This window comes from Ranitomeya variabilis, chromosome 2 (assembly GCF_051348905.1).
Source record: "Ranitomeya variabilis isolate aRanVar5 chromosome 2, aRanVar5.hap1, whole genome shotgun sequence".
Taxonomy (NCBI): Eukaryota; Metazoa; Chordata; class Amphibia; order Anura; family Dendrobatidae; genus Ranitomeya; species Ranitomeya variabilis.
The window spans coordinates 386,563,936-386,591,460 of record NC_135233.1 but is presented as its reverse complement, the minus strand read 5'-3'; the positions used below and the strand labels follow the sequence as shown (position 1 = coordinate 386,591,460).

The 27,525-nt window shown below is 44.5% G+C and overlaps 1 protein-coding gene across 3 annotated transcripts in view; it reads right to left on the bottom strand.

Moving 5' to 3' along the window:
- The window catches only part of EXO1 (exonuclease 1), a 53,879-nt gene extending 40,786 nt beyond the window's left edge, over positions 1–13,093 (bottom strand). For 2 of the 3 annotated variants that reach the window (XM_077286355.1, XM_077286357.1), the window contains exons 1-5: positions 12,961–13,093; positions 10,394–10,601; positions 9,033–9,152; positions 8,505–8,628; positions 6,046–6,183 (exon numbers count right to left, since the gene is read on the bottom strand). In XM_077286355.1, coding sequence (XP_077142470.1) covers positions 6,046–6,183; positions 8,505–8,628; positions 9,033–9,152; positions 10,394–10,554 — 543 coding nt within the window. In that variant the 5' untranslated portion in view covers positions 10,555–10,601; positions 12,961–13,093. Of the gene's footprint in view, positions 1–6,045; positions 6,184–8,504; positions 8,629–9,032; positions 9,153–10,393; positions 10,602–12,430; positions 12,919–12,960 lie in introns of those variants that run through there. The other variant, XM_077286356.1, reaches the window with a different exon arrangement.
- Between the last annotated feature and the right edge of the window lie 14,432 nt (positions 13,094–27,525).

Below are 27,525 nucleotides of genomic sequence, written 5' to 3'. Positions count from 1 at the left end.
CCGTAGAGCGAGCTCTGAGCCATTTCCTTATATCCTTGCAGGGCCATCACGTCAGGCTATTCTCAGACAATCAGGTAACGGTAGCTTACATTAACCACCAAGGGGGAACCCGATCGAGATCTTTAATGGAGGTATCGGGTCGTATCTTACAGATAGCCGAAAATCATCTACGGTCGCTCACTTCACTGCATATAAAAGGGAAACACAACGTCGTAGCCGACTTTCTAAGTCGCAGAAAGCTCGGGCAAGGAGATTGGGTGCTCAATCAGGTCATCTTCAATCAGATCACCCATCGTTGGGGGTGCCCACAGATAGACCTCTTCGCCAACAAAGAAAACAAAAAATGTCGTCTGTTTTGTTCCCTAAACCCCAGAGACAATTCGGAGGCGGTGGATGCCCTCCTAATTCCTTGGCACTTCAAAATAGCCTACGCCTTTCCCCCGTTGAACTTGATCCCGATTGTTCTAAGGAAGATTCGGGAGGACAAAGCTCACGTAATTCTGATAGCGCCGTTCTGGCCCAAGAGGCCGTGGTTTCCTTGGCTGAGGAAAATGTCCATTTCTCAACCGTGGATTCTCCCAGACCTCCTTTCACAGGGTCCAATTCTCCATCCACAAGTGGCCAATTTACACTTGACGGCGTGGGATTTGAAGGGTCATTACTAAAGAAAAAGGGTTTTTCAGATGGACTCATTAACACTCTATTAAAGAGCAGAAAAAATTCCACGACAAACATTTATGTTAGAATCTGGAGAAAATTTATGTCGGTTTCAGGATCAGTGATGGGTCAGAAAGCTAATATTCCTAAAATCTTGGAGTTCCTGCAGAGAGGTCTAGAGATGGGGCTAGCTACAAGCACCCTTAGAGTCCAGGTGTCAGCCTTAGGTGCATTGTATAATTGTGGGTTAACTAAAAAATATTGGATTGCTCGTTTTATTAAAGCGGCAGCTAGGTCAAGACCCATCGTTAAGGAAAGACTAGCCCCATGGGACTTAAACCTGGTCCTCTCAGCGTTAACGGAACCCCCCTTTGAGCCTTTAGAATCTGCTTCTATAAAGATCCTGTCCTTAAAAACAGCTCTCTTGGTTGCTCTTACGTCAGCTAGGAGAGTTAGTGATTTACAGGCCCTCTCTAGACTGACTCCATATATGCAGATTAGAGAAGATAGGGTAGTATTAAGAACCGATCCCCTCTATCTTCCGAAGGTAGCATCAAAGTTCCACAGGCTTCAGGAGATAAATCTCCCCACTTTTTGTCCTAATCCTAAAAACCCAAAGGAACTCAAGCTCCATACATTAGACGTCAAAAGATGCCTTCTTAAATATATTTCTTTAACAGATCCCTGGAAAAAAGATAATTCCTTGTTTATATCATATCAGGGAGTCAGAAAAGGGTTTAGAGTATCCAAAAACACCTTAGATAGATGGATTAGGGAGGCAATTTCTTTGGCTTATTCAGCAGGTGGCCTAGAAGTCCCGGAAGGCGTAAGGGCTCATTCCACTCGGGCCATGGCAACTTCCTGGGCGTAGAGATCGGAGGTGTCAATTGAGGACATATGTAAGGCGGCCACATTGTCATCTCCATCTACTTTCTTTAATCATTATAGATTAGATCTTGGTGGCTCCAGCGATCTCACATTTGGTAGAAGGGTGCTGGAAGCAGTAGTCCCTCCCTAATACTCTTTCTCTGTAATTCTCTCGTTAGTGCTGTCATGACGACTGAATAAATACTCAAGCTACTTACCAGGTAGCGGTGTTTTTCAGGAGTCCATGACAGCACTCCTATATTCCCTCCCTTTTCTACTGGTATGGCTTTCACCACAATAAGTATATTTTTATATATATAAATTTTCTAAAATTTTAGTCACAAGGTGAATTGTGTTAGATATTTATGTGTTACTAATCAATGGAGGTCCTCTCATGCTCTGTAATCCAACTGATGCGGGAGAGAGGTGCCGCCCTTTTATCTCTGTAGGTTTCCTGTCCCTGAAGGGCGGATCCCCTCTCTCGTTAGTGCTGTCATGGACTCCTGAAAAACACCGCTACCTGGTAAGTAGCTTGAGTATTTTTTTTTTGCTAGGAAGTTATAAGGGTTAAAATTTGACCAGTGATTTTTCATTTTTACAACAAAATTTACAAAACCATTTTTTTTAGGGACCACCTCACATTTGAAGTCAGTTTGAGGGTTCTATATGGCTGAAAATACCCAAAAGTGACACCATTCTAAAAACTGCACCCCTCAAGGTGCTCAAAACCACATTCAAGAAGTGTATTAACCCTTCAGGTGTTTCACAGCAGCAGAAGCAACATGGAAGGAAAAAATTAACATTTAACTTTTTAGTCACAAAAATGATCTTTTCGCAACAATGTTTTTATTTTCCCAAGGGTAAAAGGAGAAACTGGACCACGAACGTTGTCCATTTTGTCCTGAGTACGCTGATACCTCATATGTGGGGGTAAACCACTGTTTGGGCGCACGGCAGGGCTCGGAAGGGAAGGAACGCCATTTGACTTTTTGAATGAAAAATTGGCTCCAATCTTTAGCGGACACCATGTCGCGTTTGGAAAGCCCCCGTGTGCCTAAACATTGGAGCTCCCCCACAAGTGACCCCATTTTGGAAACTAGACCCCCCAAGGAACTTATCTAGATGCATAGTGAGCACTTAAAACCCTCAGGTGCTTCACAAATTGATCCTTAAAAATGAAAAAGTACTTTTTTTTCACACAAAATTTCTTTTAGCCTCAATTTTTTCATTTTCACATGGGCAACAGGATAAAATGGATTCTAAAATTTGTTGGGCAATTTCTCCTGAGTACGCCGATACCTCATATGTGGGGGTAAACCACTGTTTGGGTGCACGGCAAGGCTCGGAAGGGAAGGCGCGCCATTTGACTTTTTGAATGGAAAATTAGCTTCAATCATTAGCGGACACCATGTCGCGTTTGGAGAGCCCCTGTGTGCCTAAACATTGGAGCTCCTGCACAAGTGACCCCATTTTGGAAACTAGACCTCCCAAGGAACTAATCTAGATGTGTGGTGAGCACTTTGAACCCCCAAGTGCTTCACAGAAGTTTATAACGCAGAGCCATGAAAATAAAAAATAATTTTTCTTTTCTCAAAAATGATTTTTTAGCCCACAATTTTTTATTTTCCCAAGGGTAACAGGAGAAATTGGACCTCAAAAGTTGTTGTCCAGTTTCTCCTGAGTACGCTGATACCCCATATGTGGGGGTAAACCACTGTTTGGGCGCACGTCAGGGCTCAGAAGGGAAGTAGTGACATTTGAAATGCAGACTTTCATGGAATGGTCTGCGGGCGTCACGTTGCATTTGCAGAGTCCCTGATGTGCCTAAACAGTAGAAACACCCCATTAGTGACCCCATTTTGGAAACTAGACCCCCCAAGGAACTTATCTAGATGTGTGGTGAGCACTTTCAACCCCCAAGTGCTTCACATAAGTTTATAACGCAGAGCCGTGAAAATAAAAAATAATTGTTCTTTCCTCAAAAATTATGTTTTAGCAAGTAATTTTTTATTTTCGCAAGGGTAACAGGAGAAATTGGACCCCAATAGTTGTTGCCCAGTTTGTCCTGAGTACGCTGGTACCCCATATGTGGGGGTAAACCACTGTTTGGGCGCACGTCGGGGCTTGGAAGGGAGGGAGCACCATTTGACTTTTTGAACGCAAGATTGGCTGGAATCAATGGTGGCGCCATTGGAGACCCCTGATGTGCCTAAACAGTGGAAACCCCTCAATTCTAACTTCAACACTAACCCCAACACACCCCTAACCCTAATCCCAATTGTAGCCATAACCCTAATCACAACCCTAACCCCAACACACCCCTAACCACAACCCTAACCCCAACACACCCGTAACCCTAATCCCAACCCTAACCCTAATCCTAGCCCTAATCCCAACCCTAACCACAACTGTAACCCCAACACACCCCTAACCCTATCCTTAACCCTAAACACAAGCCTAATCTTAACCCTATTTCCAACCCTAGCCCTAATTCCAACCCTAAGGCCACGTTCACACTTTGCGGCCTGCTCTGCGGGTTAATCCCGAAGCGGAATTGATAAATCTGCAGGGCAAAACCGCTGCGGTTATCCCTGCAGATTTATCGCGGTTTGTTCCGCGGTTTCCGCTGCGGGATTACTCCTGTACTATTGATGCTGCATATGCAGCATCGATAGTAATGTAAAAAATAATAAAAATTGGCTATACTCACCCTCTGACGTCGCGATCTCCCCGGCGCTGCACGCGGCTGTGCCGACAAGGACCTTCGTGACGTCACAGTCGTGACCGCGGCGTCATCACGGTCATGTGACCGCGACGTCACCACAGGTCCTGCTCGCACAGCAAACCGAAGACCGGACGCCGCGGGCAGCGCTGAGAGGTGAGTATAGCATCATTTTTTATTTTAATTCTTTTTTTTACACCAAAATATGGTTCCCAGGGCCTGGAGGAGAGTCTCCTCTCCTCCACCCCGGGTACCATCGGCACATGATCCGCTTAACTTCCCGCAACGTGGGCACAGCCCTGTGCGGAAAGTGAGTGGATCAATGCATTTCTATGGGTGCAGAATCGCTGCGATTCTGCACCAAGAAATGACATGCTCCTTTTTTTCCGCAGAAAAGCCGCGCGGCTTTTCCCGCGGAAATCCACAGCGTGGGCACAGCGGGTTTTGTTTTCCATAGGGTAACATTGTAGTGTACCCTGCATGGAAAACTGCTGCGGATCCGCAGTGTCAAATCCGCTGCGGATCCGCGGCAAAACCCGCAAAGTGTGAACATAGCCTAACTCTAATTCCAACCCTAACCCTAACGCTATGTGCCCACTTTGCGGATTCATGTGAGATTTTTCCGCACCATTTTTGAAAAATCCGCAGGTAAAAGGCACTGCGTTTTACCTACGGATTTACAGCGGATTTCCAGTGTTTTTTTGTGCGGATTTCACCTGCGGATTCCTATTGAGGAACAGGTGTAAAACGCTGCGGAATCCGCACAAAATTGACATGCTGCGGAAAATACAACGCAGCGTTTCCGCACGGTATTTTCCGCACCATGGGCACAGCGGATTTGGCTTTCCATAGGTGTACATGGTACTGTAAACCTGATGGAAAACTGCTACGAATTCGCAGCGGCCAATCCGTTGCGGATCCGCGGCCATTCCGCTGCGGATCCGCGGCCAATCCGCTGCGGATTCGCAGCCAAATCCGCACTGTGTGCACATGCCCTAACCCTACCCCTACCCCTAGTTCTAACCCTAACCCTAGTAGAAAAAGAAAAATATATATTTTATTTATTTTTATTATTGTCCCTACCTATGGGGGTGATAAAGGGGGGGGGTACAGATTAGGTTTTCCAGCCATGGCCGATGATATTACAATCCAGCCATGGCCGATGCTGCAATATTTCACCGTTTTTTGGGGTGAAATATTACAAATCGCTCTGATTGGCAGTTTCACTTTCAACAGCCAATCAGAGCGATCATAGCCAAGAGAGGGTGAAGCCACCCCCCCTGGGCTGAAGCACCACTCCCCCTGTCCCTGCAGATCGGGTGAAATTGGAGTTAACCCTTTCACCCGATCTGCAGGGACGCGATCCCTCCATGACGCATACGCTGCGTCACAGGTCGGATTGGCACAGACTTTCATGACGCAGCGTATGCGTCAAAGGTCGGGAAGGGGTTAAACAGCGAACAGAGCTCTCGTCAGTCACTGCTGCTCCTTGAGCCTGCCCTATACATAGGGACCAGACATAGGATGCAATATTACAGACTGCGTCATGAAGGGGTTACAGTTTGATTCAGCGCCGGCATTTTCTTACCAGTATCTATAAATTATTCTTAGAGAAACACCCGAGGGGCTTCACCCTCATTGCAGCTGCACATAAGGCGAGACGTGACTGCACACGGAGATCCTTCATCTTACTAAAGTTGTCTGTCCTGACCTTAGATTCCTTTTTATGACTTTTTAATAATGAGGATATAATAAATATTGGATTATCGGCATGTAAAAAACACAATAGGAATCCTCACCGTTTTACAACCAAAAGCAAGAAGGTCGGAGTCTTCGGTAACGATCGCCTGAGCAAATCCGTTTTTGTTTAGGTAGGCCAGCTGGGAATCCGCCTCATAGGGAGCGACGATACAGTCAATGCCTTCAGAGCGCGCCGCCTAGGACAGCGGAAAAAAACAAAGGGCTGATATACAACACAGATACCGCAAATTTTATAAGCTAGATGGTAGCCCGATTCTAACGCATCGGGTATTCTAGAATATGTATGTAGTTTATTTATGAAGTTTTCAGAATAATGCAATTTATACACAGGATTCGGCCGGCCAGGCGCAACCAACTAGCGAAGCGTGGTTCAAATCCCGCGCCAATTCGCGGCCAGACTGCGCCTGTCACTGATTGTTTGCGGCCGGCCGGGCGTGACCAATCAGTGAAGTCAGGGCCGGCTCCAGGTTTTTGAGGGCCCCGGACGAAAGAGTCTCAGTGGGCACCCCTCTTTAGCACATACCACGATTCATGATGCACAAATACAGCAGAGAAATATAGCACAGCCCACGCAGCATATAGCACAGCCCACGCAGCATATAGCACAGCCCACGCAGCATATAGCACAGCCCACGCAGCATATAGCACAGCCCACGCAGCATATAGCACAGCCCACGCAGCATATAGCACAGCCCACGCAGCATATAGCACAGCCCACGCAGCATATAGCACAGCCCACGCAGCATATAGCACAGCCATGTATATTGCACAGCTACGTAGTATATAGCACAGCTCACGTAGTATATAGCAGAGACGCAGTATATAACACAGCCACGTAGTATATACCACAGCCCATGTAGTATATAGCACAGCCCACGTAGTATATAGCAGAGACGCAGTATATAACACAGCCACGCAGTACATTGCCCAGCCACGCAGTACATTGCCCAGCCACGCAGTACATTGCCCAGCCACGCAGTACATTGCCCAGCCACGCAGTACATTGCCCAGCCACGCAGTACATTGCCCAGCCCAGTATATAACACAGCCACGCAGTACATTGCCCAGCCACGCAGTACATTGCCCAGCCACGCAGTACATTGCCCAGCCACGCAGTACATTGCCCAGCCACGCAGTACATTGCCCAGCCACGCAGTACATTGCCCAGCCACGCAGTACATTGCCCAGCCACGCAGTACATTGCCCAGCCACGCAGTACATTGCCCAGCCACGCAGTACATTGCCCAGCCACGCAGTATATTGCCCAGCCACGTAGTACATAGCACAGCCCACGTAGTATATAGCACAGCCCACGTAGTATATAGCACAGCCCACGTAGTATATAGCACAGCCCACGTAGTATATAGCACAGCCCACGTAGTATATAGCACAGCCCACGTAGTATATAGCACAGCCCACGTAGTATATAGCAATGTGAGCACCATATCCCTGTTAAAAAAAAAAGAATTAAAATGAAAAAAATAGTTATATACTCACCTTCCGGCAGCCCCCAGATCCAGGCAAGGCGTTTAGCGATGCTCCTCGTGACGCTCCGGTCCCAAGAGTGCATTGCGGTCTCGCGAGATGATGACGTAGCGGTCTCGCGAGACCGCTACGTCGTCATCTCGCGAAGACCGCAATGCATGGCCCGGAGCGTCGCGAGGAACGGGAAAGGCACTGGAAGGTGAGTATAATGATTTTTATTTTTTTTTATTATTTTTAACATTAGATCTTTTTACTATTGATGCTGCATAGGCAGCATCAATAGTAAAAAGTTGGTCACACAGGGTTAATAGCAGCGTTAACGGAGTACGTTACACCGCGGCATAGCGCGGTGTAACGCAGCCATTAACCCTGTGTGAGCGCTGACTGGAGGGGAGTATGGAGGGGGCGAATTCCCGGCCGGACTGTGCACGTCGCTGATTGGTCGTGGCCTGGCGGCCGCGACCACTCAGCGACGCGGGATTTCCGTGACAGACAGACAAACAGACACAGGCAAACAAACAGAAGTGCCCCTTAGACGAATATATATATATATATATATATATATATATATATATATATATATATATATATATATATATATATATATATATATATATATATATATATATATATATATATATATATATATATATATATATATATATATTGGACGGCCTTAAAGGGGTTGTCTCATGAGTCATGACACATTTACGACATATCCAATGCATATGCCGAAAATGTCTAATAAATGAGAGTCCCTCCTCTGTGAGCGAAAAACAGCAATGCTTGACAGGATTTACCATAGAAAATGCATTGCGGACACATCAATACCAAATATGATTTCTTTAATATTATTTCCATATGTTAATGGGGGAAGGTGGTGTTTTTGTTTTCCTTCTTTCATTATTTCATTTTTTTTGTCATGGAACAACCCCGTAATTTTTCCCTGCAACGCCCATCATGAAGAACAAGTCTATGACCCCGCACAGCAGCGATCGGCACCAGGACTCACTGTGATAACGGCATGAGCCATCTCTGACGTGATGTTAATGGCACGCGAGAAACAGTCTCTGGCCTCGGACACCTTGCCTTCTCTCAGGAGCTGCTTCCCCTTTTGCATATTCAGTTTCCTCTTCCTGCAAGAAGGATATTGTTAGGTTTCCTGTAAGAGTACAAAAAAAATAAAAGACACCTGCAAAATATCTCTAAAAACAGAAATGATATTTATAAGACTTTTCCCACAGTCGGATAAGAACTGAAGCCACGGTGCTGCGCCGGATCCAACCTATGACACAGCTGACTGTGAGCCTCGCGGGCAGGGGCCTCTCTCCTGTACCAGCTGATGATCTGTATTATTTAAGATTACTGTACTTTTTTTTTATTACGTGAACCCCTTTATAAATGTAATAAATGGAGCTATAATAATAAATAATAACTGATCTGCAGGCGGCAATATTCCCCACATAAAAAGTGCCAAATCCCCGACAGCCTAGAGGTAACCAGGGACAAATATTTTCTCCCCATCTTGGAGGTAACTTACTCCCGTCTGGTCTTCTCAACATCTTTCTTGGAGGGTAAAGTGCATCCATCAAATACTAGTATGGGCCGGACCCCGTGTGCCAGCAGCATGTGCACAAACTTCATGCAGTAGGTGACATACCTGAAATAAAGGGAGATCATTACTGGGGCGCGTTCACACAGGATGGATATGATGCAAACATTTTCAGTAGCAAATTGTGGTTTCCAATAGCTGATCGTCCAAAATAAAAATATGTATATTTGGCTTTACCAGGCTGGTCCATTGGATGAAAGGGTCACGGTTCTAGGTGACATGTCATCCCTGGAAACCAGCTGGGCAACCAGGGGATCATTGGGCCAAACATTTAGATCGAGAAGGGGTTGTACTAGTAGTGGACAATCCCTTTAAACCTGTCAGTCAATTCATGCTCCCCAAACCACAGACAGCAGAATCAGAGCATAGTGTATAATAGCCAGGTACACATTTCTCTATAAAGCGCCGGCGCTTCATAGAAAACAGTGTGAAGATCCAGCTTCTCCTAGCGCTGCTCCAAGTGACTGACAGCTGTCCCATGTATGTACCTGTCAATCACTAGGAGCATTCAGAGAAGTCTTTGAAGATCTGGTCAGGACCATTGGCAAACCATATCTTCTCTAAGCCGCCAGAGCCTTTCAGAGCATTAGTGCACCAGGCTCCGATTTCTGCTGCCCCCCGTTGACATTTACCAAACCTGGAGGACTTTACACCAACGTCTAAACAGTATCAGGAGAAATATGTGCAGTTGTTACTCGCCCTTCCCCGGTACAGCACTGCTCCAGTGAAGTCAAGACTACAGAGCTCACGACCGCTTCAGCCAATCACTGAGCTCAGCAGCTTGTGCCATCTACATCAATATCATTGAAGTGACTGGCTGCAGCAGTGACATTTTCTGTAGACATGGTGTAACAGCTGCAGCCCATCAAAGAGAGGAGTGATGGCAGAGAGGAAGCGGTGAAACCAGGGAGGGTGAGTAACAGCTGTGACTTTTCTTGTAGGTCTGTAACTCTAGGCCCCCATAAAATCAAGCTAATAAATCCCTGAAATAAAACTTTTGATCAGTGAGGGTCTGGGTGCAGAGACCCCTAGTAAGTGGTGAAACAAGAGGCAGAAGATCAGAGGCACAGGATTAGATGAAGACAGGCTTAGTAGAAAGTCTATAATCCCATCTTCAGCGACCCAAGAGCCGCACTCTACTGATCTTCTTTGCCCCCTCCTTTCAGTGATCGGTGAGGGTCTATGCACAGGTGGAAATGCCCCCCAGGAGGTGGTCCTCCAAATTCTCCCCATCTATCTCAGCTTACTTGACCTGTTCATGTCTCTAGCTACGTGGAGGACAGACTTACTGATCGGTGGGTTCACCTCTGGCTAGTTTCTCAGCGCAGGCAAATGCTCCTTTATGAAGCCAGCAGTAGGTGTCCACGGCCACCGTCTGACCCTTGTACTTCTTCACATTGATGGGTTCGGTGGCCTCTTTAAGGAATTGTAGTAGACCCTGAATTCCCATATCGGCGCCGATTCTCAGCAGAGGCCGACAACAACTTCTTATCCGTCCTGTAACATAAAAGAAACACCAGCGGCGTCAAAGCAAAAATACTACAGACACAAAAAGTGACGGCGATCCATCCAGACGACCATCGCAGTGAGACTGTAGTTTAGCATGGCAAATTATGAACATGTCGCTCTGCAAAAAAAAAAAAAATCACCACTACTGTATGTATAACGGTGTGACAATGGGGTAGCAGGACTGATGTCTCTGTGCAGACTGTCATTGTGGGTTAATCCAGGAAACAGGATGAGACAGTGACGCCGCTGGGCACAACATTACTTCACTGTCAAAAAACAATGAAACTGGCTTCAGAAAACGCTCCATGATGGGGAGTATGTCCATTCCCTGAAGTGTTTCTTGCAGCCTTCTGGAGTTTTCCATCAGGAGATGCTTCCAAAAAAAAGTGACAAGATCCAACGTTTTCAAAGCCTGGAATGAAAAAAACCCTCAAAATACCGGTCACCCTAATCCCGCACCTCTTGCTCCCGCATCCGCTGCCGATGGGGCGGTGACGGTGGCTTGCCAGGTATCATGCAGCGTCTTGTTATAATTAACAGGTCACAGAAATCATAATTGTTGGGCGAGGACCGGCAAGTAGTGATGAGTGAGCGTGCTCGGATAAGGTGTTATCCGAGCACGTTCGTGTCCTAATCGAGTATGGTCAGTGAGTGAGGGAAAAAAATGCTCAAGTCACAGCGGCCGCAAGTCTCGAGGCTGTCCGGCAGCCGCAACACGTGCAGGGATTTCCTGTTTGTTAGGCTGTCGAACAGCCACATGAAACGCAACAGCAGCAACGCAAACATATTTTCCGACCACGCCAAAAATACCCGAATAGGACACGAGCGAGAACACCTTATCCGAGCATACTCGCTCATTGCTACTGGGAAACGATCATGAAAGTTGCGACAGAAGCGACCCTCACGCCCTGATGTGAAGAGAGAGGCACTTAACCCATTTAACACATCATTAGCGAGAGCCCAACTACTGAGCCCCTACATTACAAGAGGGAGGAGCCGCAGCGCTCAGAGATTAAGACCCCATTGCTCATGCGCCGCATCCTGCATATCAGCTTCACTCAGGAGAATAGGGCAGATCTGCGACACCGGCCGGGAGGACAGACCATGGATTCGGCCACGCGCGTCAGGGCTCCGGCCACCAATAGAAAGCTGGCTGAAAACTCATTCATTCCCACCCAAAACATTTTTTTAGCATTTTTGTAATGCTTTTTTTGTGTATTCGGCATCAATCGATTTAGTTACCAAAGTTTATTTTCCACATAAAAAAAACTACCATGTGAGCTAAGGCAAAAATCTGCTCAAAAAGCCACTTCAAAACAGTCAGTGTGAACGCAGCCCAAAGGCTCATTCATACGGAGAATTTTTACAGAGCGTTATATAAGGCACAAAATAAAACGCAGCATTTTACAAGCAGAAACAAAAGGAACAAGATTTGTAAAATCCCGTTCACACGATGCATCTGTAACAAGTTGTATTCTTAGGGTATGTGTCCACGGGCCGGATTACATCCGGAATAGCTGCAGATTGAATGCTGTGTAGAGCCGCAGCGTCCAGATGTTACAGCATGGTGGAGGCGACTTTATGAAATCCCGTCTCCACTATGCGTGCGAACACGCATCCAGTGGCCCTGCGTTAACGGACATGCGGCGCGTCTTTTTAAAACACAGCATGTCTGTTTACCTTGTGGTGACGCTCCGTCCAGGGCCCTATGTGTGGGGTGCAGTGAACACATCCGGAATCACTGCGCGTACAGAAGGGGGCAGCACGAGTTTTCCGCTCCGTCCAAACCGCCGGCAATCCGGAACGTGGAACTTTACCCTTATGCAGACAGTCACTTCTTTCAGGTTTTTTTTTTTTTTTTTTTTTATTGTTTCCCCTCATTTTAAAATCTTTGAGATCAAACAGAAAATAAAAAAAAAAAAAAAAAAAAACATAAAAACCACAAATTTCCGCGTGGCCTCGATGCTGCTTCTGTGATTTTCTGGACCGATCTGTGCACAGTCTGTTTCTGCAGCAGATTTTTTGCAGCTTTCAGTGAAGACGAGACCCCTCCGCCATCACACAAGAGACCTCTGGCTCCGCTGCTCCTGACGTCAGGGCAAACTACGCTGGAGAAACCCTTTAAACTCACACACGACAGCTGCGGATTTTGTGACGGATTTTCCGTACAGGGAGAACGCGGAAAATGGCGGCTGCCGACCGATTATCACTACATTTCCAAACATGGCGACATCTGGTGACCCGGAGCTGCTGCACTACAAGTCCCAGCACATGTCGTGTGCAGCCTCTTTCTGCACCACCTGGCAATGAATGGCGGTAATGGTGATTATGAGGAGATTGCACTCACCTGTCACTGGGCCGGTCTCCGGTGACCTAAGCCGACATAATCACTATGGGAACCGTCCCGACCCGCACCGGCCACTCTGGTACTTTAAACCGAGGCGCGCCGGCAGTCTAGGAGGGTCGTCACGTGATTCCAGGGATGGGGCGGGGCTTGGGAACCTGCGGCCGCCATTACTAGTAAGGGAACAGCTCCGGCCCGGGAGCCCAGTGCTGGACGTGTGAACTTCATTTTTATGGAGATTACGATACGTATTCGGAACTCGGTTGGGGTCACTTTCTTTGCACAAAGCGCAGCATTTAGACCCAACTGTCGGGCTGAATTGTTCCCTGACTAGGATTAGAGATGGCTGCTGGGCTCCAGAATGCGAGGTCACGTGGTGATCATACGTCACCGAGAAATGTGGCGCGAAAAGTGTGACAGACAAAAAATAGAAAAAAAAATGGCGCGAGATTAGATAGAGGAGTGATGGCAGAACTGAGGCATGAGAGAGGACGGACAGCCCTGATTACAACACTTATTAAAAATAAACCATGAAAGTATCCTGCAGAATTATGTTGCTGGGTCTTTTTTCCTCACAACCCCCTCAATAACAAAAAAAAACAAACAGTTGAAGTGCTCTTTTTTTTCATTATTTCATACATTAAGAATTTTTTTCAATACAATAAAGTGAATGTTGTCATTCAAAACTACCAACTTGACCCGCAAAAAAAAATCCCTCTTACATCAAAGGGGACAGAAAAGTAAAAAGTTATGTCTCATGAAAAATAAAAAAAACGGAAGTAAATGGAGTTAAACTGGCCACCGTAAAATAAACACATATTTACTATTATTTAAATTGTGAAAACTTGCAGAAAAAAAGTCAATAAAAAACCTGCAAGAAAAAAAACCCAGTAGATTTATCTATTTATTTTGTATCCCATCATCCTCAATACAAAAAGTTAGACTTACACCTAAATAAGACTACTATACAGACTTTAACGTTTTCCACAAAAAGGCCCCGATAGGTTTCAGTATATGGTGAAGAAAAAAATGCAATTTTTCTTTTCATCCAGACTTTTTGGGGGGCAAAACTAATTAAAAAAAATTGTACTGACTAAAGGGAAAAAATTAACTTGCTGTCTTTTTACTGAACACTATTTTTACTGTATTGGAAACAATGGTGAAAAAAAAATTCATGTCAGAATTGCTTCAAAGTTTGTTCAAAGTTAATCACTAAATTTTATTTTCATAAAAAAATGGTGCAAAAACAAACAACAAAAGCCGTCATGGATGTAGGCCCACCATTAGCTGCTAAAGCAAAAAAGGAAACTGTATAGGGGTCTGTGGGGGCCATCATACTGTATATTGAGGGGACTGTTGTGGACATCATAGTGTATTTTGGGGGGAGGTTGTGGATGTCAAACTGTATGGACGGCCGTGGTCACCATCATACCATGTAGCAGAACAGTGTTGGGGGGGATACAGTTTGGAGATGACAACATGGTGTGCAGTATGAGGGCATAGTGTGAAAGTGGATATAGAGAGGGGCAGCGTGAAATGGGGGCACAGTATGGGGAGAGGTTAGGATGGCGGGGGGACAGTGTGGAGATATAAAGAGATTGTAAGTGAAAACTAGCGAGGGGACAGCAATGTTATAGGCCCGTGGTTCATAAGGCCGGACGGTGTGGCGCTTATAGCTGATAATAATGGTAGACCGTGTGGTGGGTGTTGCTTATTAAGGCGGTCAATGTGGAGGTCATATACCATAGGAGGTTTACTTAGGTCATAGTGTGGACAGAAATTTATTTATGCATTTTAACCCCTTAAGCCCCGAGGGTGGTTTGCACGTTAATGACCGGGCCAATTTTTACAATTCTGACCACTGTCCCTTTATGAGGTTATAACTCTGGAACGCTTCAACAGATCTTAGCGATTCTGACATGGTTTTCTCGTGACATATTGTACTTCATGATAGTGGTAAAATTTATTCGATGTAACTTGCGTTTATTTGTGAAAAAAAACGGAAATTTGGCGAACATTTTGAAAATTTCGCAATTTTCCAACTTTGAATTTTTATGCCTTTAAATCACAGAGATATGTCACGCAAAATACTTAATAAGTAACATTTCCCACATGTCTACTTTACATCAGCACAATTTTGGAACCAAATTTTTTTTTGTTAGGGAGTTATAAGGGTTAAAAGTTGACCAGAAATTTCTCATTTTTACAACACCATTTTTTTAAAGGGACCACATCTCATTTGAAGTCATTTTGAGGGGTCTATATGATAGAAAATACCCAAGTGTGACATCATTCTAAAAACTGCACCCCTCAAGGTGCTCAAAACTACATTCAAGAAGCTTATTAACCCTTCAGGTGTTTCACAGGAATTTTTGAAATGTTTAAATAAAAATTAACATTTAACTTTTTTTCACACAAAATTTATTTCAGCTCCAATTTGTTTTATTTTACCAAGGGTAACAGGAGAAAATGGACCCCAAAAGTTGTTGTACAATTTGTTCTGAGTACGCTGATACCCCATATGTGGGGATAAACCACTGTTTGGGCGCATGGCAGAGCTCGTAAGGAAAGGAGCGCCATTTTACTTTTCAATGCAAAATTTACTGGAATTGAGATGGGACGCCATGTTGCGTTTGGAGAGCCCCTGATGTGCCTAAACACTGAAACCCCCCACAAGTGACACCATTTTGGAAAGTAGACCCCTTAAGGAACTTATCTAGATGTGTGGTGAGCACTATGACCCAACAAGTGCTTCACAGAAGTTTATAATGCAGAGCCGTAAAAATAAAAAAATCATATTTTTTCACAAAAATGATCTTTTCGCCCCCAATTTTTTATTTTCCCAAGGGTAAGAGAAAAAATTAGACCACAAAAGTTGTTGTGCAATTTGTCCTGAGTACGCTGATACCCCATATGTGGGGGTAAACCACTGTTTGGGCGCATAGCAGAGCTCGGAAGGGAAGGAGCGCCATTTAACTTTTCAATGCAAAATTGACTGGAATTAAGATGGGACGCCATGTCGCGTTTGGAGAGCCCCTGATGTGCCTAAACATTAAAAACCCCCACAAGTGACACCATTTTGGAAAGTAGACCCCCTAAGGAACTTATCTAGATGTGTTTTGAGAGCTTTGAACCCCCAAGTGTTTCACTACAGTTTATAACGCAGAGCCGTGAAAATAAAAATTCTTTTTTTTTTTCACAAAAATGATTTTTTAGCCCCCAGTTTTGTATTTTCCCAAGGGTAACAGGATAAATTGGACCCCAAAAGTTGATGTCCAATTTGTCCTGAGTACGCTGATACCCCATATGTGGGGGGGAACCACTGTTTAAGCGCATGACAGAGCTCGGAAGGGAAGGAGCGCCATTTGGAATGCAGACTTAGATGGATTTGTCTGCAGGCGTCACGTTGCATTTGCAGAGCCCCTGATGTACCCAAACAGTAGAAACCCCCCACAAGTGACTGCATATTGGAAACTAGACCTCCCAAGGAACTTATCTAGATGTGTTGTGAGAACTTTGAACCCCCAAGTGTTTCACTACAGTTTACAACGCAGAGCCGTGAAAATAAAAAATCCTTTTTTTTCCCACAAAAATGATTTTTAGCCCCCCAAATTTTTATCTTCTAAGGATAACAAGAGAACTTGGACCCCAAAAGTTGTTGTCCAATTTGTCCCGAGTACGCTGATACCCCATATGCTGGGGTAAACCACTGTTTGGGCGCACGGAAGAGCTCGGAAGGGAAGGAGCACTGTTTTACTTTTTCAACGCAGAATTGGCTGGAATTGAGATCGGACGCCATGTCGCGTTTGGAGAGCCCCTGATGTGCCTGAACAGTGGAAACTCCCCAATTCTACCTGAAACCCTAATCCAAACACACCCCTAACCCTAATCCCAACGGTAACCCTAACCACACCCCTAACCCTGACACACCCCTAACTCTAACTCTAATCCCAACCCTAATCCCAACCGTAAATGTAATCCTAACCCTAACTTTAGCCCCAACCCTAACCCTAACTTTAGCCCCAAACCCTAACCCTAACTTTAGCCCCAACCCTAACCCTAACTTTAGCCCCAACCCTAACCTTAACTTTAGCTCCAACCCTAGCCCCAACCCTAGCCCTAACCCTAACCCTAATGGGAAAATGGAAATAAATACATTTTTTTTAATTTTATTATTTTTCCCTAACTAAGGGGGTGATGAAGGGGGGTTTGATTTACTTTTATAGCTTTTTTTATAGCGGATTTTTATGATTGGCAGCTGTCACACACTAAAAGACGCTTTTTATAGCAAAAAAGTTTTTGCGTCTCCACATTTTGAGACCTATAATTTTTCTATATTTTGGTCCACAGAGTCATGTGAGGTCTTGTTTTTTGCGGGACGAGTTGACGTTTTTATTGGTAACATTTTCGGACACGTGACAGTTTTGGATCGCTTTTTATTCCGATTTTTGTGAGACAGAATAACCAAAAACCAGCTATTCATGAATTTCTTTTGGGGGAGGCGTTTATACCGTTCCACCTTTGGTAAAATTGATAAAGCAGTTTTATTCTTCGGGTCAGTACGATTACAGCGATGTCTCATTTATATCATTTTCTTATGTTTTGGCGCTTTTATACGATAAAAGCGGTTTTATAGAAAAAAAAATTATTTTGGCATTGTTTTATTCTGAGGACTATAACTTTTTTATTTTTTTGCTTATGATGCTGTACGGCAGCTTGTGTTTTGCGGGACACGATGACGTTTTCAGTGGTACCATGGTGTTTATATATATATATATATATATATATATATATATATATATATATATATAGATAGTCTTTTTGATCGCGTGTTATTCCACTTTTTTCGGCGGTATGATAATAGAGCGTTGTTTTTTGCCTCGTTTTTTTTTTTGTTCTTACGGTGTTCACTGAAGGGGTTAACTAGTCGGACAGTTTTATAGGTTGGGTTGTTACAGACGCGGCGATACTAAATATGTGTACTTTTATTGTTTTTTTTTTTTATTTAGATAAAGAAATGTATTTATGGGAATAATATATATATTTTTTCTTTATTTAGGAATTTAAAAAAATTTTTTTTACACATGTGGAATTTTTTTTTTTACTTTTTTACTCTGTCCTAGGGGGGACATCACAGATCGCTGATCTGACAGTTTGCACAGCACTCTGTCAGAACAGCGATCCGACTTACAGCGCTGCAGGCTTACCAGCGCCTGCCCTGGACCCGGAAGTAGTCCCTGCAGGACCCGGATACAGCCCCGCGTCCATTTTGGATCCGGGGCCTGCAGGGATAGGAGGTAAGAGACGCTCGGAGCACCGCGATCACATCGCGTTGCTCCGGGGGTCTCAGGGAAGCCCGCAGGGAGCCCCCTCCCTGCGCAATGCTTCCCTATACCGCCGGAACACTGCGATCATGTTTGATCGCAGTGTGCCGGGGGTTAATGTGCCGGGGGTCCATGACCGCTCCTGGCACATAGTGCAGGATGTCAGCTGCGATAGTCAGCTGACACCCGGCCGGGATCGGCCGCGCTCCCCCCGTGAGCGCGGCCGATCGCATATGACGTACTATCCCGTCGGTGGAAATTAAGGCCCACCCCACCTCGACGGGATAGTACGTCATATGGGATTAAGGGGTTAATCAATTTCATCCCACCATAAACTTAACACTCAACTACTCCTGCACTGAAATTAACTTTTTAGACACCATCATTAAGCTGCAGAACAATGAAATAGAAACATCCCTGTATCAGAAGCCAATCGACCGCCCAACATACCTTAAATGGGACAGTTTCCATCCAAAACACATAAAAAACTCTATTGTCTACAGCCAAGCCATCAGATACAATCATATATGTTCCAACACCATGGATAGGGATGAACACCTTGGTCGCCTCAGAAAGATCTTTTTGAATTAGGGCTACCATCCAAGAACAATTGAAAACCAGATTACAAGAGCAACTAGAATCTCAAGAAATCACCTGCTGCATTACAAAGCTAAACGACAAAATAATCGGGTGCCTCTAGTAGTCATCTACAACCCAAATGTGGAGGTGCTAAGGGGAGCTGCACGGATATTACAACCTTTACTACAAAAAGATGCCCGCTCACAATCCATTTTTCTAGACCCCCCACTACTGTGTTTTAGGCAGCCCCCAAATCTAAGAAGTGTCACTGTCAGAAGGTCCCTATCCTCTCAAACAGCTGCAGGACTGTAGACTGTGTTGTCCTCACCAGGACAGCCAGCAGCACCAAGAGACACCCGCATCACCAGTAGAGAACCGCTGCACCAGGAGACAACCTCTGCACCAGGAGAGAACCGCCGCACCAGGAGACAACCGATACACCAGGAGAGAACTGCTGCACCAGGAGACAACTGCTGCACCAGGAGACAACTGCTGCACCAGGAGACAACTGCTGCACCAGGAGACAACTGCTGCACCAGGAGACAACCGCTGCACTAGGAGACAACCGCATGCAGATGACTGCGCATAACTGACCCCTCAAAAACATGTTACGTTCGCCGGAACCCACCGCACGCCGAGAAACGACGCATGCATACGCAGACACATGCGAATGCATACAAACGCATGTCTTGGCGTACGCCATGTTAAAGATAGATACGCATGACACATGCAGATCTGTGCGTATGATACGCTGCGCACAGAGACGCAAATGTGAAACCACACTTACTCAATTTCTTTTTTACATTGATGTTACGTGATTTTCTTTTTTTTTTTTTTAAAGAGGATGCTTTTGACAAGAAAAGACACTAATTACCTCTCATATACATAAAAATCACTTTTGCAATCTATTAACCCCTTTACCCCCAAGGGTGGTTTGCACGTTAATGACCAAGCCAATTTTCACAATTCTGACCACTGTCCCTTTATGAGGTTATAACTCTGGAACGCTTCAACGGATCCTGATGATTCTGACATTGTTTTCTCGTGACATATTGTACTTCATGATAGTGGTAAAATTTCTTTGATATTACCTGGGTTTATTTGTGAAAAAAACGGAAATTTGGCGAAAATGTTAAAAATTTTGCCATTTTCCAACTTTGAATTTTTATGCAATTAAATCACAGAGATATGTCACACAAAATACTTAATAAGTAACATTTCCCACATGTCTACTTTACATCAGCACAATTTTGGAACCAAAATTTTTTTTTGTTAGGGAGTTATAAGGGTTAAAAGTTGACCAGCAATTTCTCATTTTTACAACACCATTTTTTTTTAGGGACCACATCTCATTTGAAGTCATTTTGAGGGGTCTTTATGATAGAAAATACCCAAGTATGACACCATTCTAAAAACTGCACCCCTCAAGGTTCTCAAAACCACATTCAAGAAGTTTATTAACCCTTCAGGTGTTTCACAGGAATTTTTGGAATGTTTAAATAAAAATGAACATTTAACTTTTTTTCACAAAAAATTTACTTCAGCTCCAATTTGTTTTATTTTACCAAGGGTAACAGGAGAAAATGGACCCAAAAAGTTGTTGTACAACTTGTCCTGAGTACGCCGATACCCCATATGTGGGGGTAAACCACTGTTTGGGTGCATGGCAGAGCTCGGAAGCGAAGGAGCGCCATTTGACTTTCCAATGCAAAATTGACTGGAATTGACATGGGACGCCATGTTGCGTTTGGAGAGCCCCTGATGTGCCTAAACATTGAAACCCCCCCACAAGTTACACCATTTTGGAAAGTAGACCCCCTAAGGAAATTATCTAGATGTGTGGTGAGCACTTTGACACATTAAGTGATTCACAGAAGTTTATAATGCAGAGCCGTAAAAATAAAAAATCATATTTTTTCACAAAAATGATCTTTTCACCCACAATTTTTTATTTTCCCAAGGATAAGAGAAGAATTTGGACCCCAAAAGTTGTTGTCCAATTTGTCCTGAGTATGCTGATACCCCATATGTGGGGGTAAACCACTGTTTGGGCGCATGAGAGAGCTTGGAAGGGAAGGAGTGCCGTTTGACTTATCAATGCAAAATTGACAGGAATTGAGATGGGACGCCATGTTGCGTTTGGAGAGCCACTGATGTGCCTAAACATTGAAAACCCCCACCATTTTGGAAAGTAGACCCCCTAAGGAACTCATCTTGATGTGTTGTGAGAGCTGTGAACCCCCAAGTGTTTCACTACAGTTTATAATGCAGAGCCGTGAAAATAAAAAATCTTTTTTTTTTCCACAAAAATTATGTTTTAGCCCCCAGTTTTGTATTTTCCAAGGGTAACAGTTGAAATTGGACCCCAAAAGTTGTTGTCCAATTTGTCCTGAGTACGCTGATACCCCATATGTGGGGGGGAACCACCGTTTGAGCGCATGGCAGAGCTCGGAAGGGAAGGAGCGTCATTTGGAATGCAGACTTAGATGGATTGGTCTGCAGCCATCACATTGCGTTTGCAGAGCCCCTAATGTACCTAAACAGTAGAAACCCCCCACAAGGGACCCCATATTGGAAACCAGACCCCCCAAGGAACTTCTCTAGATGTGTTGTGAGAACTTTGAACCCCCAAGTGTTTCACTACAGTTTATAACGCAGAGCTGTGAAAATAAAAAAAACTTTTTTTTTTTCCACAAAAATTATTTTTTAGGCCCCAGTTTTGTATTTTCCCAAGGGTAACAGAAGAAATTGGACCACAAAAGTTGTTGTCCAATGTGTCCTGAGTACGTTGATACCCCATATGTTGGGGTAAACCCCTGTTTAGGCGCACGGGCGAGCTCGGAATGGAAGGAACACTGTTTTACTTTTTCAACGCAGAATTGGCTGGAATTGAGATCGGACGCCATGTCGCCTTTGGAGATCCCCTGATGTGCCTAAACAGTGGAAACCCCCCAATTATAACTGAAACCCTAATCCAAACACATCCCTAACCCTAATCCCAACGATAACCCTAACCACACCCCTAACCCTGACACACCCCTAACCCTAATCCCAACCCTATTCCCAACCGTAAATGTAATCCAAACCCTAACTTTAGCCCCAACCCTAACTGTAGCCTTAACCCTAGCCCTAACCCTAGCCCTAACCATAGCCCTAACTTTAGCCCTAACCCTAGCTCTAACCCTAACCCTAATGAGAAAATAGAAATAAATACATTTTTTAAATTTTTTTATTTTTCGCTAACTAAGGGGGTGATGAAGGGGGGTTTGATTTACTTTTATAGCGGGTTTTTTAGCGGATTTTTATGATTGCCAGCCGTCGCACACTGAAAGACGCTTTTTATTGCAAAATAATTATAATTTTTCCATATTTTGGTCCACAGAATCATGTGAAGTCTTGTTTTTTGCAGGATGAGTTGACGTTTTTATTGGTAACATTTTCGGGCACGTGACATTTTTTGATCGCTTTTTATTCTGATTTTTGTGAGGCAGAATGACCAAAAACCAGCTATTCATGAATTTCTTTTGGGGGAGGCGTTTATACCGTTCCACGTTTGGTAAAATGGATAAAGCAGTTTTATTCTTTGGGTCAGTACGATTACAGTGATACCTCATTTATATCATTTTTTTTAATGTTTTGGCGCTTTTATACGATAAAAACTATTTTATAGAAAAAATAATTATTTTTGCATCGCTTTATTCTGAGGACTATAACTTTTTTATTTTTTCTTTGATGATGCTGCATGGTGGCTCGTTTTTTGCGGGACAAGATGACGTTTTCAGCGGTACCATGGTTATTTATATCCGTCTTTTTGATTGCGTGTTATTCCACTTTTTGTTTGGCGGTATGATAATAAAGCATTTAGGGCCGCGCTTAGTAACCCGATGTTTACCCTGGTTACCATGTAAATGTAAAAAAACAAAAAACACTACATACTCACCTTCTGATGTCCGTCACGTCCAGCGCCGTCTGCTTCCCGCACTGACTGTGACGTCACCGCTGTGCTCTGCTTTTACTTTACGGCCGGCGCTCACAGTCACTGCGGGAAGCCGCCGGCGAGGGACGTGACAGGCACCGTAATGTGAGTATGTAGTGTTTTTTTTTTTACATTTACAATGGTAACCAGGGTAAACATCGGGTTACTAAGCGCGGCCCTGCGCTTAGTAACCCGATGTTTACCCTGGTTACAAGCGAACGCATCGGTGGATCGGTGTCACACACACCGATCCAGCGATGACAGCGAGAGATCCAGCGACGAAAGAAAGTTTCAAACGATCTGCTACGACGTACGATTCTCAGCGGGGTCCCTGATCGCAGTAGCGTGTCAGACACAGCGATATCGTATGTATATCGCTGGAACGTCACGGATCGTGCCGTCGTAGCGATCAAAGTGCCACTGTGAGACGGTACCCTAAGATCGCCAATCACAGTTTGCTTTGCACTGTGTCAGATCGGCGATCTGACATGCACAGCTCCTGGAGGCTTCCCGGCGCCTGCTCTGAGCCAGCGCAGTGAAGCCACCTCCCTGCAGGACCCGGATGCCGCGGCCATCTTGGATCCGGGCCTGCTGCAGGGAGGAAGAGGTAAGAGACCCTCGGAGCAACGCGATCACATCGCGTTGCTCCGGGGGTCTCAGGGAAGCACGCAGGGAGCCCCCTCCCTGCGCTATGCTTCCCTGTACCGCTGGTACACTGCGATCATGTTTGATCGCAGTGTGCCGGGGGTTAATGTGCCGGGGCGGTCTGTGACCACTCCTGGCACATAGTGCCGGATGTCAGCTGCGATATCCGACACCCGGCCGCGATCGGCCGCGCTCCCCCCGTGTGCGCGGCCCATCGCGCTGGACGTACTATCCCGTCGGTGGTCATACGGGTCCACCCCACCTCGACGGGATAGTCCGTCCGATGTCAGAAAGGGGTTAATATCACTGTTGTTTTTAAAGGACACTGTGTTGGGATGTGCTGCAGAAGACCGGAGAAAAGGTAGGTCTAAAGAGACAAGCTGTGGATGTGAAATGTCATCATGGCATCTGGACAAGACGGAGACGAAAAGAAAGAAAAACCTCAATCAGAGAAGAGGTCACCTATAAGGTCCCTGTATGCAAGACCGCCATCCAGGCATTACTGCCCTTACTGGCGAATGGGGCCCGATGATCAGAGGGCCCCCTCTGTTCTGCTCAACGGGCCCCAGTGGCAGGATCCCGACGCTTCAGAAACTGATTGTCCGATGCACGATCACTTAAAATCTCTTGCCGTTAAGGAGATTCCTCTCGCACGCCAACAGTTAATAACCGCTAGCCAAATGCTTTTTTTTTTTTTTAAAGCCGCAGTATGGGACATAGTATACCGGTATGGGGGTGCATTATACTGGTATGGGGCTGCCTTATACCACTATAGGGTGCATTATGCTCATATGGGGATGCATTATTCGCCTATGGGACTGCATTATACTTATGGGGCGAATTATATTCCTATGGGGCTGCATTATACTGCTATGGGGCTGCATTATACTCCTATGGGGCTACATTATACTGCTATGGGGTGCATTATCATGCTATTTGGGTGCATTATACTGCTATGGGGCTGCATTATACTGCTTTAGGAGTGCATTATAATGCTATGGGGCTGCATTATACTGCTATGGGGGTGCATTATACTATGGGGTGCATTATACTGCTATGGGGCTGCATTATACTGCTTTAGGAGTGCATTATAATGCTATGGGGCTGCATTATACTGCTATGGGGGTGCATTATACTATGAGGGTGCATTATACTGCTATGGGGCTGCATCATACTGCTATGGGGCTTTTTTTCTTCATCTGGCGTAGAATAGAGGTTGTGGAAAAATTGGGGAATGTGCTCTAGATAACTGTTTTATTTTCTGCAGAGACGAGTCCTGAGTGGAAGAAATGATGGCGGTCTGCTCTGGATGAAGATGAAAAGCAAAGATGACGGACTTAAACTAGAGACGGTGAGTCAGTGTGTTAACTGTACACTGATACTATGCACTGTATACTATATACAGATCTCCTGTGTATAATGTCACTGGTGATCACTGTATTATCTGTACACTGACATTATATACAGAGCTCCTGTATATAATGTCACTGGTGATCACTGTATATTACCTGTACACGGACACTGTATACGAAGTACAGATCTCCTGTGTGTAATGGCTATTATGGTGATATTAGTGTTGTGTTTTTTTTATTAATGATCAGTATTGTGGTATTCGGTCACTATGTGGTGGTAATATGTCATCTGGCCATGATGTGGCTGTATTTGTTCCTTGTATGTAGTATTATTCGGCACTATGTGGTGGTAATATGTGGTCTGGTCATGGTGTAGCGGTATTTGTTCCTTGTTTGTGATATTATTGGTCATTTTAAAAATTGAAAAATAAATACAAATATACCGAAATTGTATTGCATATTTTAACAAATGTTTAATAAGTTATAGTAGAGCAGGGCCTGGCCAAAAGAGTCTACCTTGTCATGGTGGGAGATTAAAAAATCTTTTGGCCAAAACAAAAGCTGCTGGCTATATGTGTGGTCTGGTGATGGGAACTGTTAATGTGTGATTGGTGAGGATGTGGTGCAGAAGTGGAGTTTTTCCAAGACAAGGCGGTGGGACTGTGGAAGGTTCGAGGAGTGGAGCCTGGGCGGACTCTCAAGGGGGCCAAGAAAATTTTGCCAGTAGGGGGCCCTGAAATTCCTAGTTGCAGCCCAGCCTGGATGTAAATATTTCCTTGTTGATACTGACGTTCACTTTAATTGAAACCAAACAGCCCCACACCCTGTTGAGCTTCACCCCTAAAGTACATTACGTTTTTAGGTATTTTTTGTTGAAAAAGCGGGGATACATTAGGAGGTCATTTGACTAATTTCTTTACTTAGGTGCTGAGTGTTCATCGGAGTGGGGGAGCGCCATCAGCTTCATCTGCCTAGGGCACCAATTCAGTTATATGAAAAAGTTTGGGCACCCCTATTAATCTTAAGCTTAATGTTTTATAAAAATTGTTTTTTTTGCAACAGCTATTTCAGTTTCGTATATCTAATAACTGTTGGACACAGTAATGTTTCTGCCTTGAAATGAGGTTTATTGTACTAACAGAAAATGTGCAATCTGCATTCAAACAAAATTTGACAGGTGCATAAGTATGGACACCCTTATCATTTTCTTGTTTTAAATACTCCTACCTACTTTTTACTGACTTACTAAAGCACTTTTTTTGGTTTTGTAACCTCATTGAGCTTTGAACTTCATAGCCAGGTGTATGCAATCATGAGAAAAGCTATTTAAAGTGGCCACTTGCAAGTTGTTCTCCTGTTTGAATCTCCTCTGAAGAGTGGTATCATGGGCTCCTCAAAACAACTGTCGAATGATCTGAAAACAAAGATTATTCAACATAGTTGTTCAGGGGAAGGATACAAAAAGCTGTCTCAGAGATTTAACCTGTCAATTTCCACTGTGAGGAACATAGTAAGGAAATGGAAGAACACAGGTACAGTTCTTGTTAAGGCCAGAAGTGGCAGGCCAAGAAAAACATCAGAAAGGCAGAGAAGAAGAATGGTGAGATCAGTCAAGGACAATCCTCAGACCACCTCCAGAGAGCTGCAGCATCAACTTGCTGCAGATGGTGTCACTGTGCATCAGTCAACTATACAACGCACTGTGTTTTTTTGCCACCATACATAACGCCTTTTTGTATGACCAAACAACTCAATCTTGGTTTCATCAGTCCACAGGACCTTCTCCCAAAAAGAAATTGGCTTCTCCAAATGTGCTTTTGCATACCTCAGCCGACTCTGTTTGTGGTGTGCTTGCAGAAACGGCTTCTTTCGCATCACTCTCCCATACAGCTTCTCCTTGTTCAAAGTGCGCTGTATAGTTGACCGATGCACAGTGACACCATCTGCAGCAAGTTGATGCTGCAGCTCTCTGGAGGTGGTCTGAGGATTGTCCTTGACTGATCTCACCATTCTTCTTCTCTGCCTTTCTGATGTTTTTCTTGGCCTGCCACTTTTGGCCTTAACAAGAACTGTACCTGTGTTCTTCCATTTCCTTACTATGTTCCTCACAGTGGAAATTGACAGGTTAAATCTCTGAGACAGCTTTTTGTATCCTTCCCCTGAACAACTATGTTGAATAATCTTTGTTTTCAGATCATTTGACAGTTGTTTTGAGGAGCCCATGCGCCACTCTTCAGAGGAGATTCAAACAGGAGAACAACTTCAAGTGGCCACTTTAAGTAGCTTTTCTTATGATTGCATACACCTGGCTGTGAAGTTCAAAGCGCAATGAGGTTACAAAACAAAAAAAAGTGCTTTAGTAAGTCAGTAAAAAGTAGGTAGGAGTATTTAAAACAAGAAAATGATAAGGGTGCCCATACTTATGCACCTGTCAAATTTTGTTTGAATGCAGATTGCACATTTTCTGTTAGTACAATAAACCTCATTTCAAGGCAGAAACATTACTGTGTCCAACAGTTATTAGATATATGAAACTGAAATAGCTGTTGCAAAAAAAAAAATTTTTATAAAACATTAAGCTTAAGATTAATAGGGGTGCCCAAACTTTTTCATATAACTGTATACCTTGTCCCAGCCCTGGTGCAGACTACGCCTTTTTAAGGTGCATTCTGCCTGCAATCCGCCCAAGAAA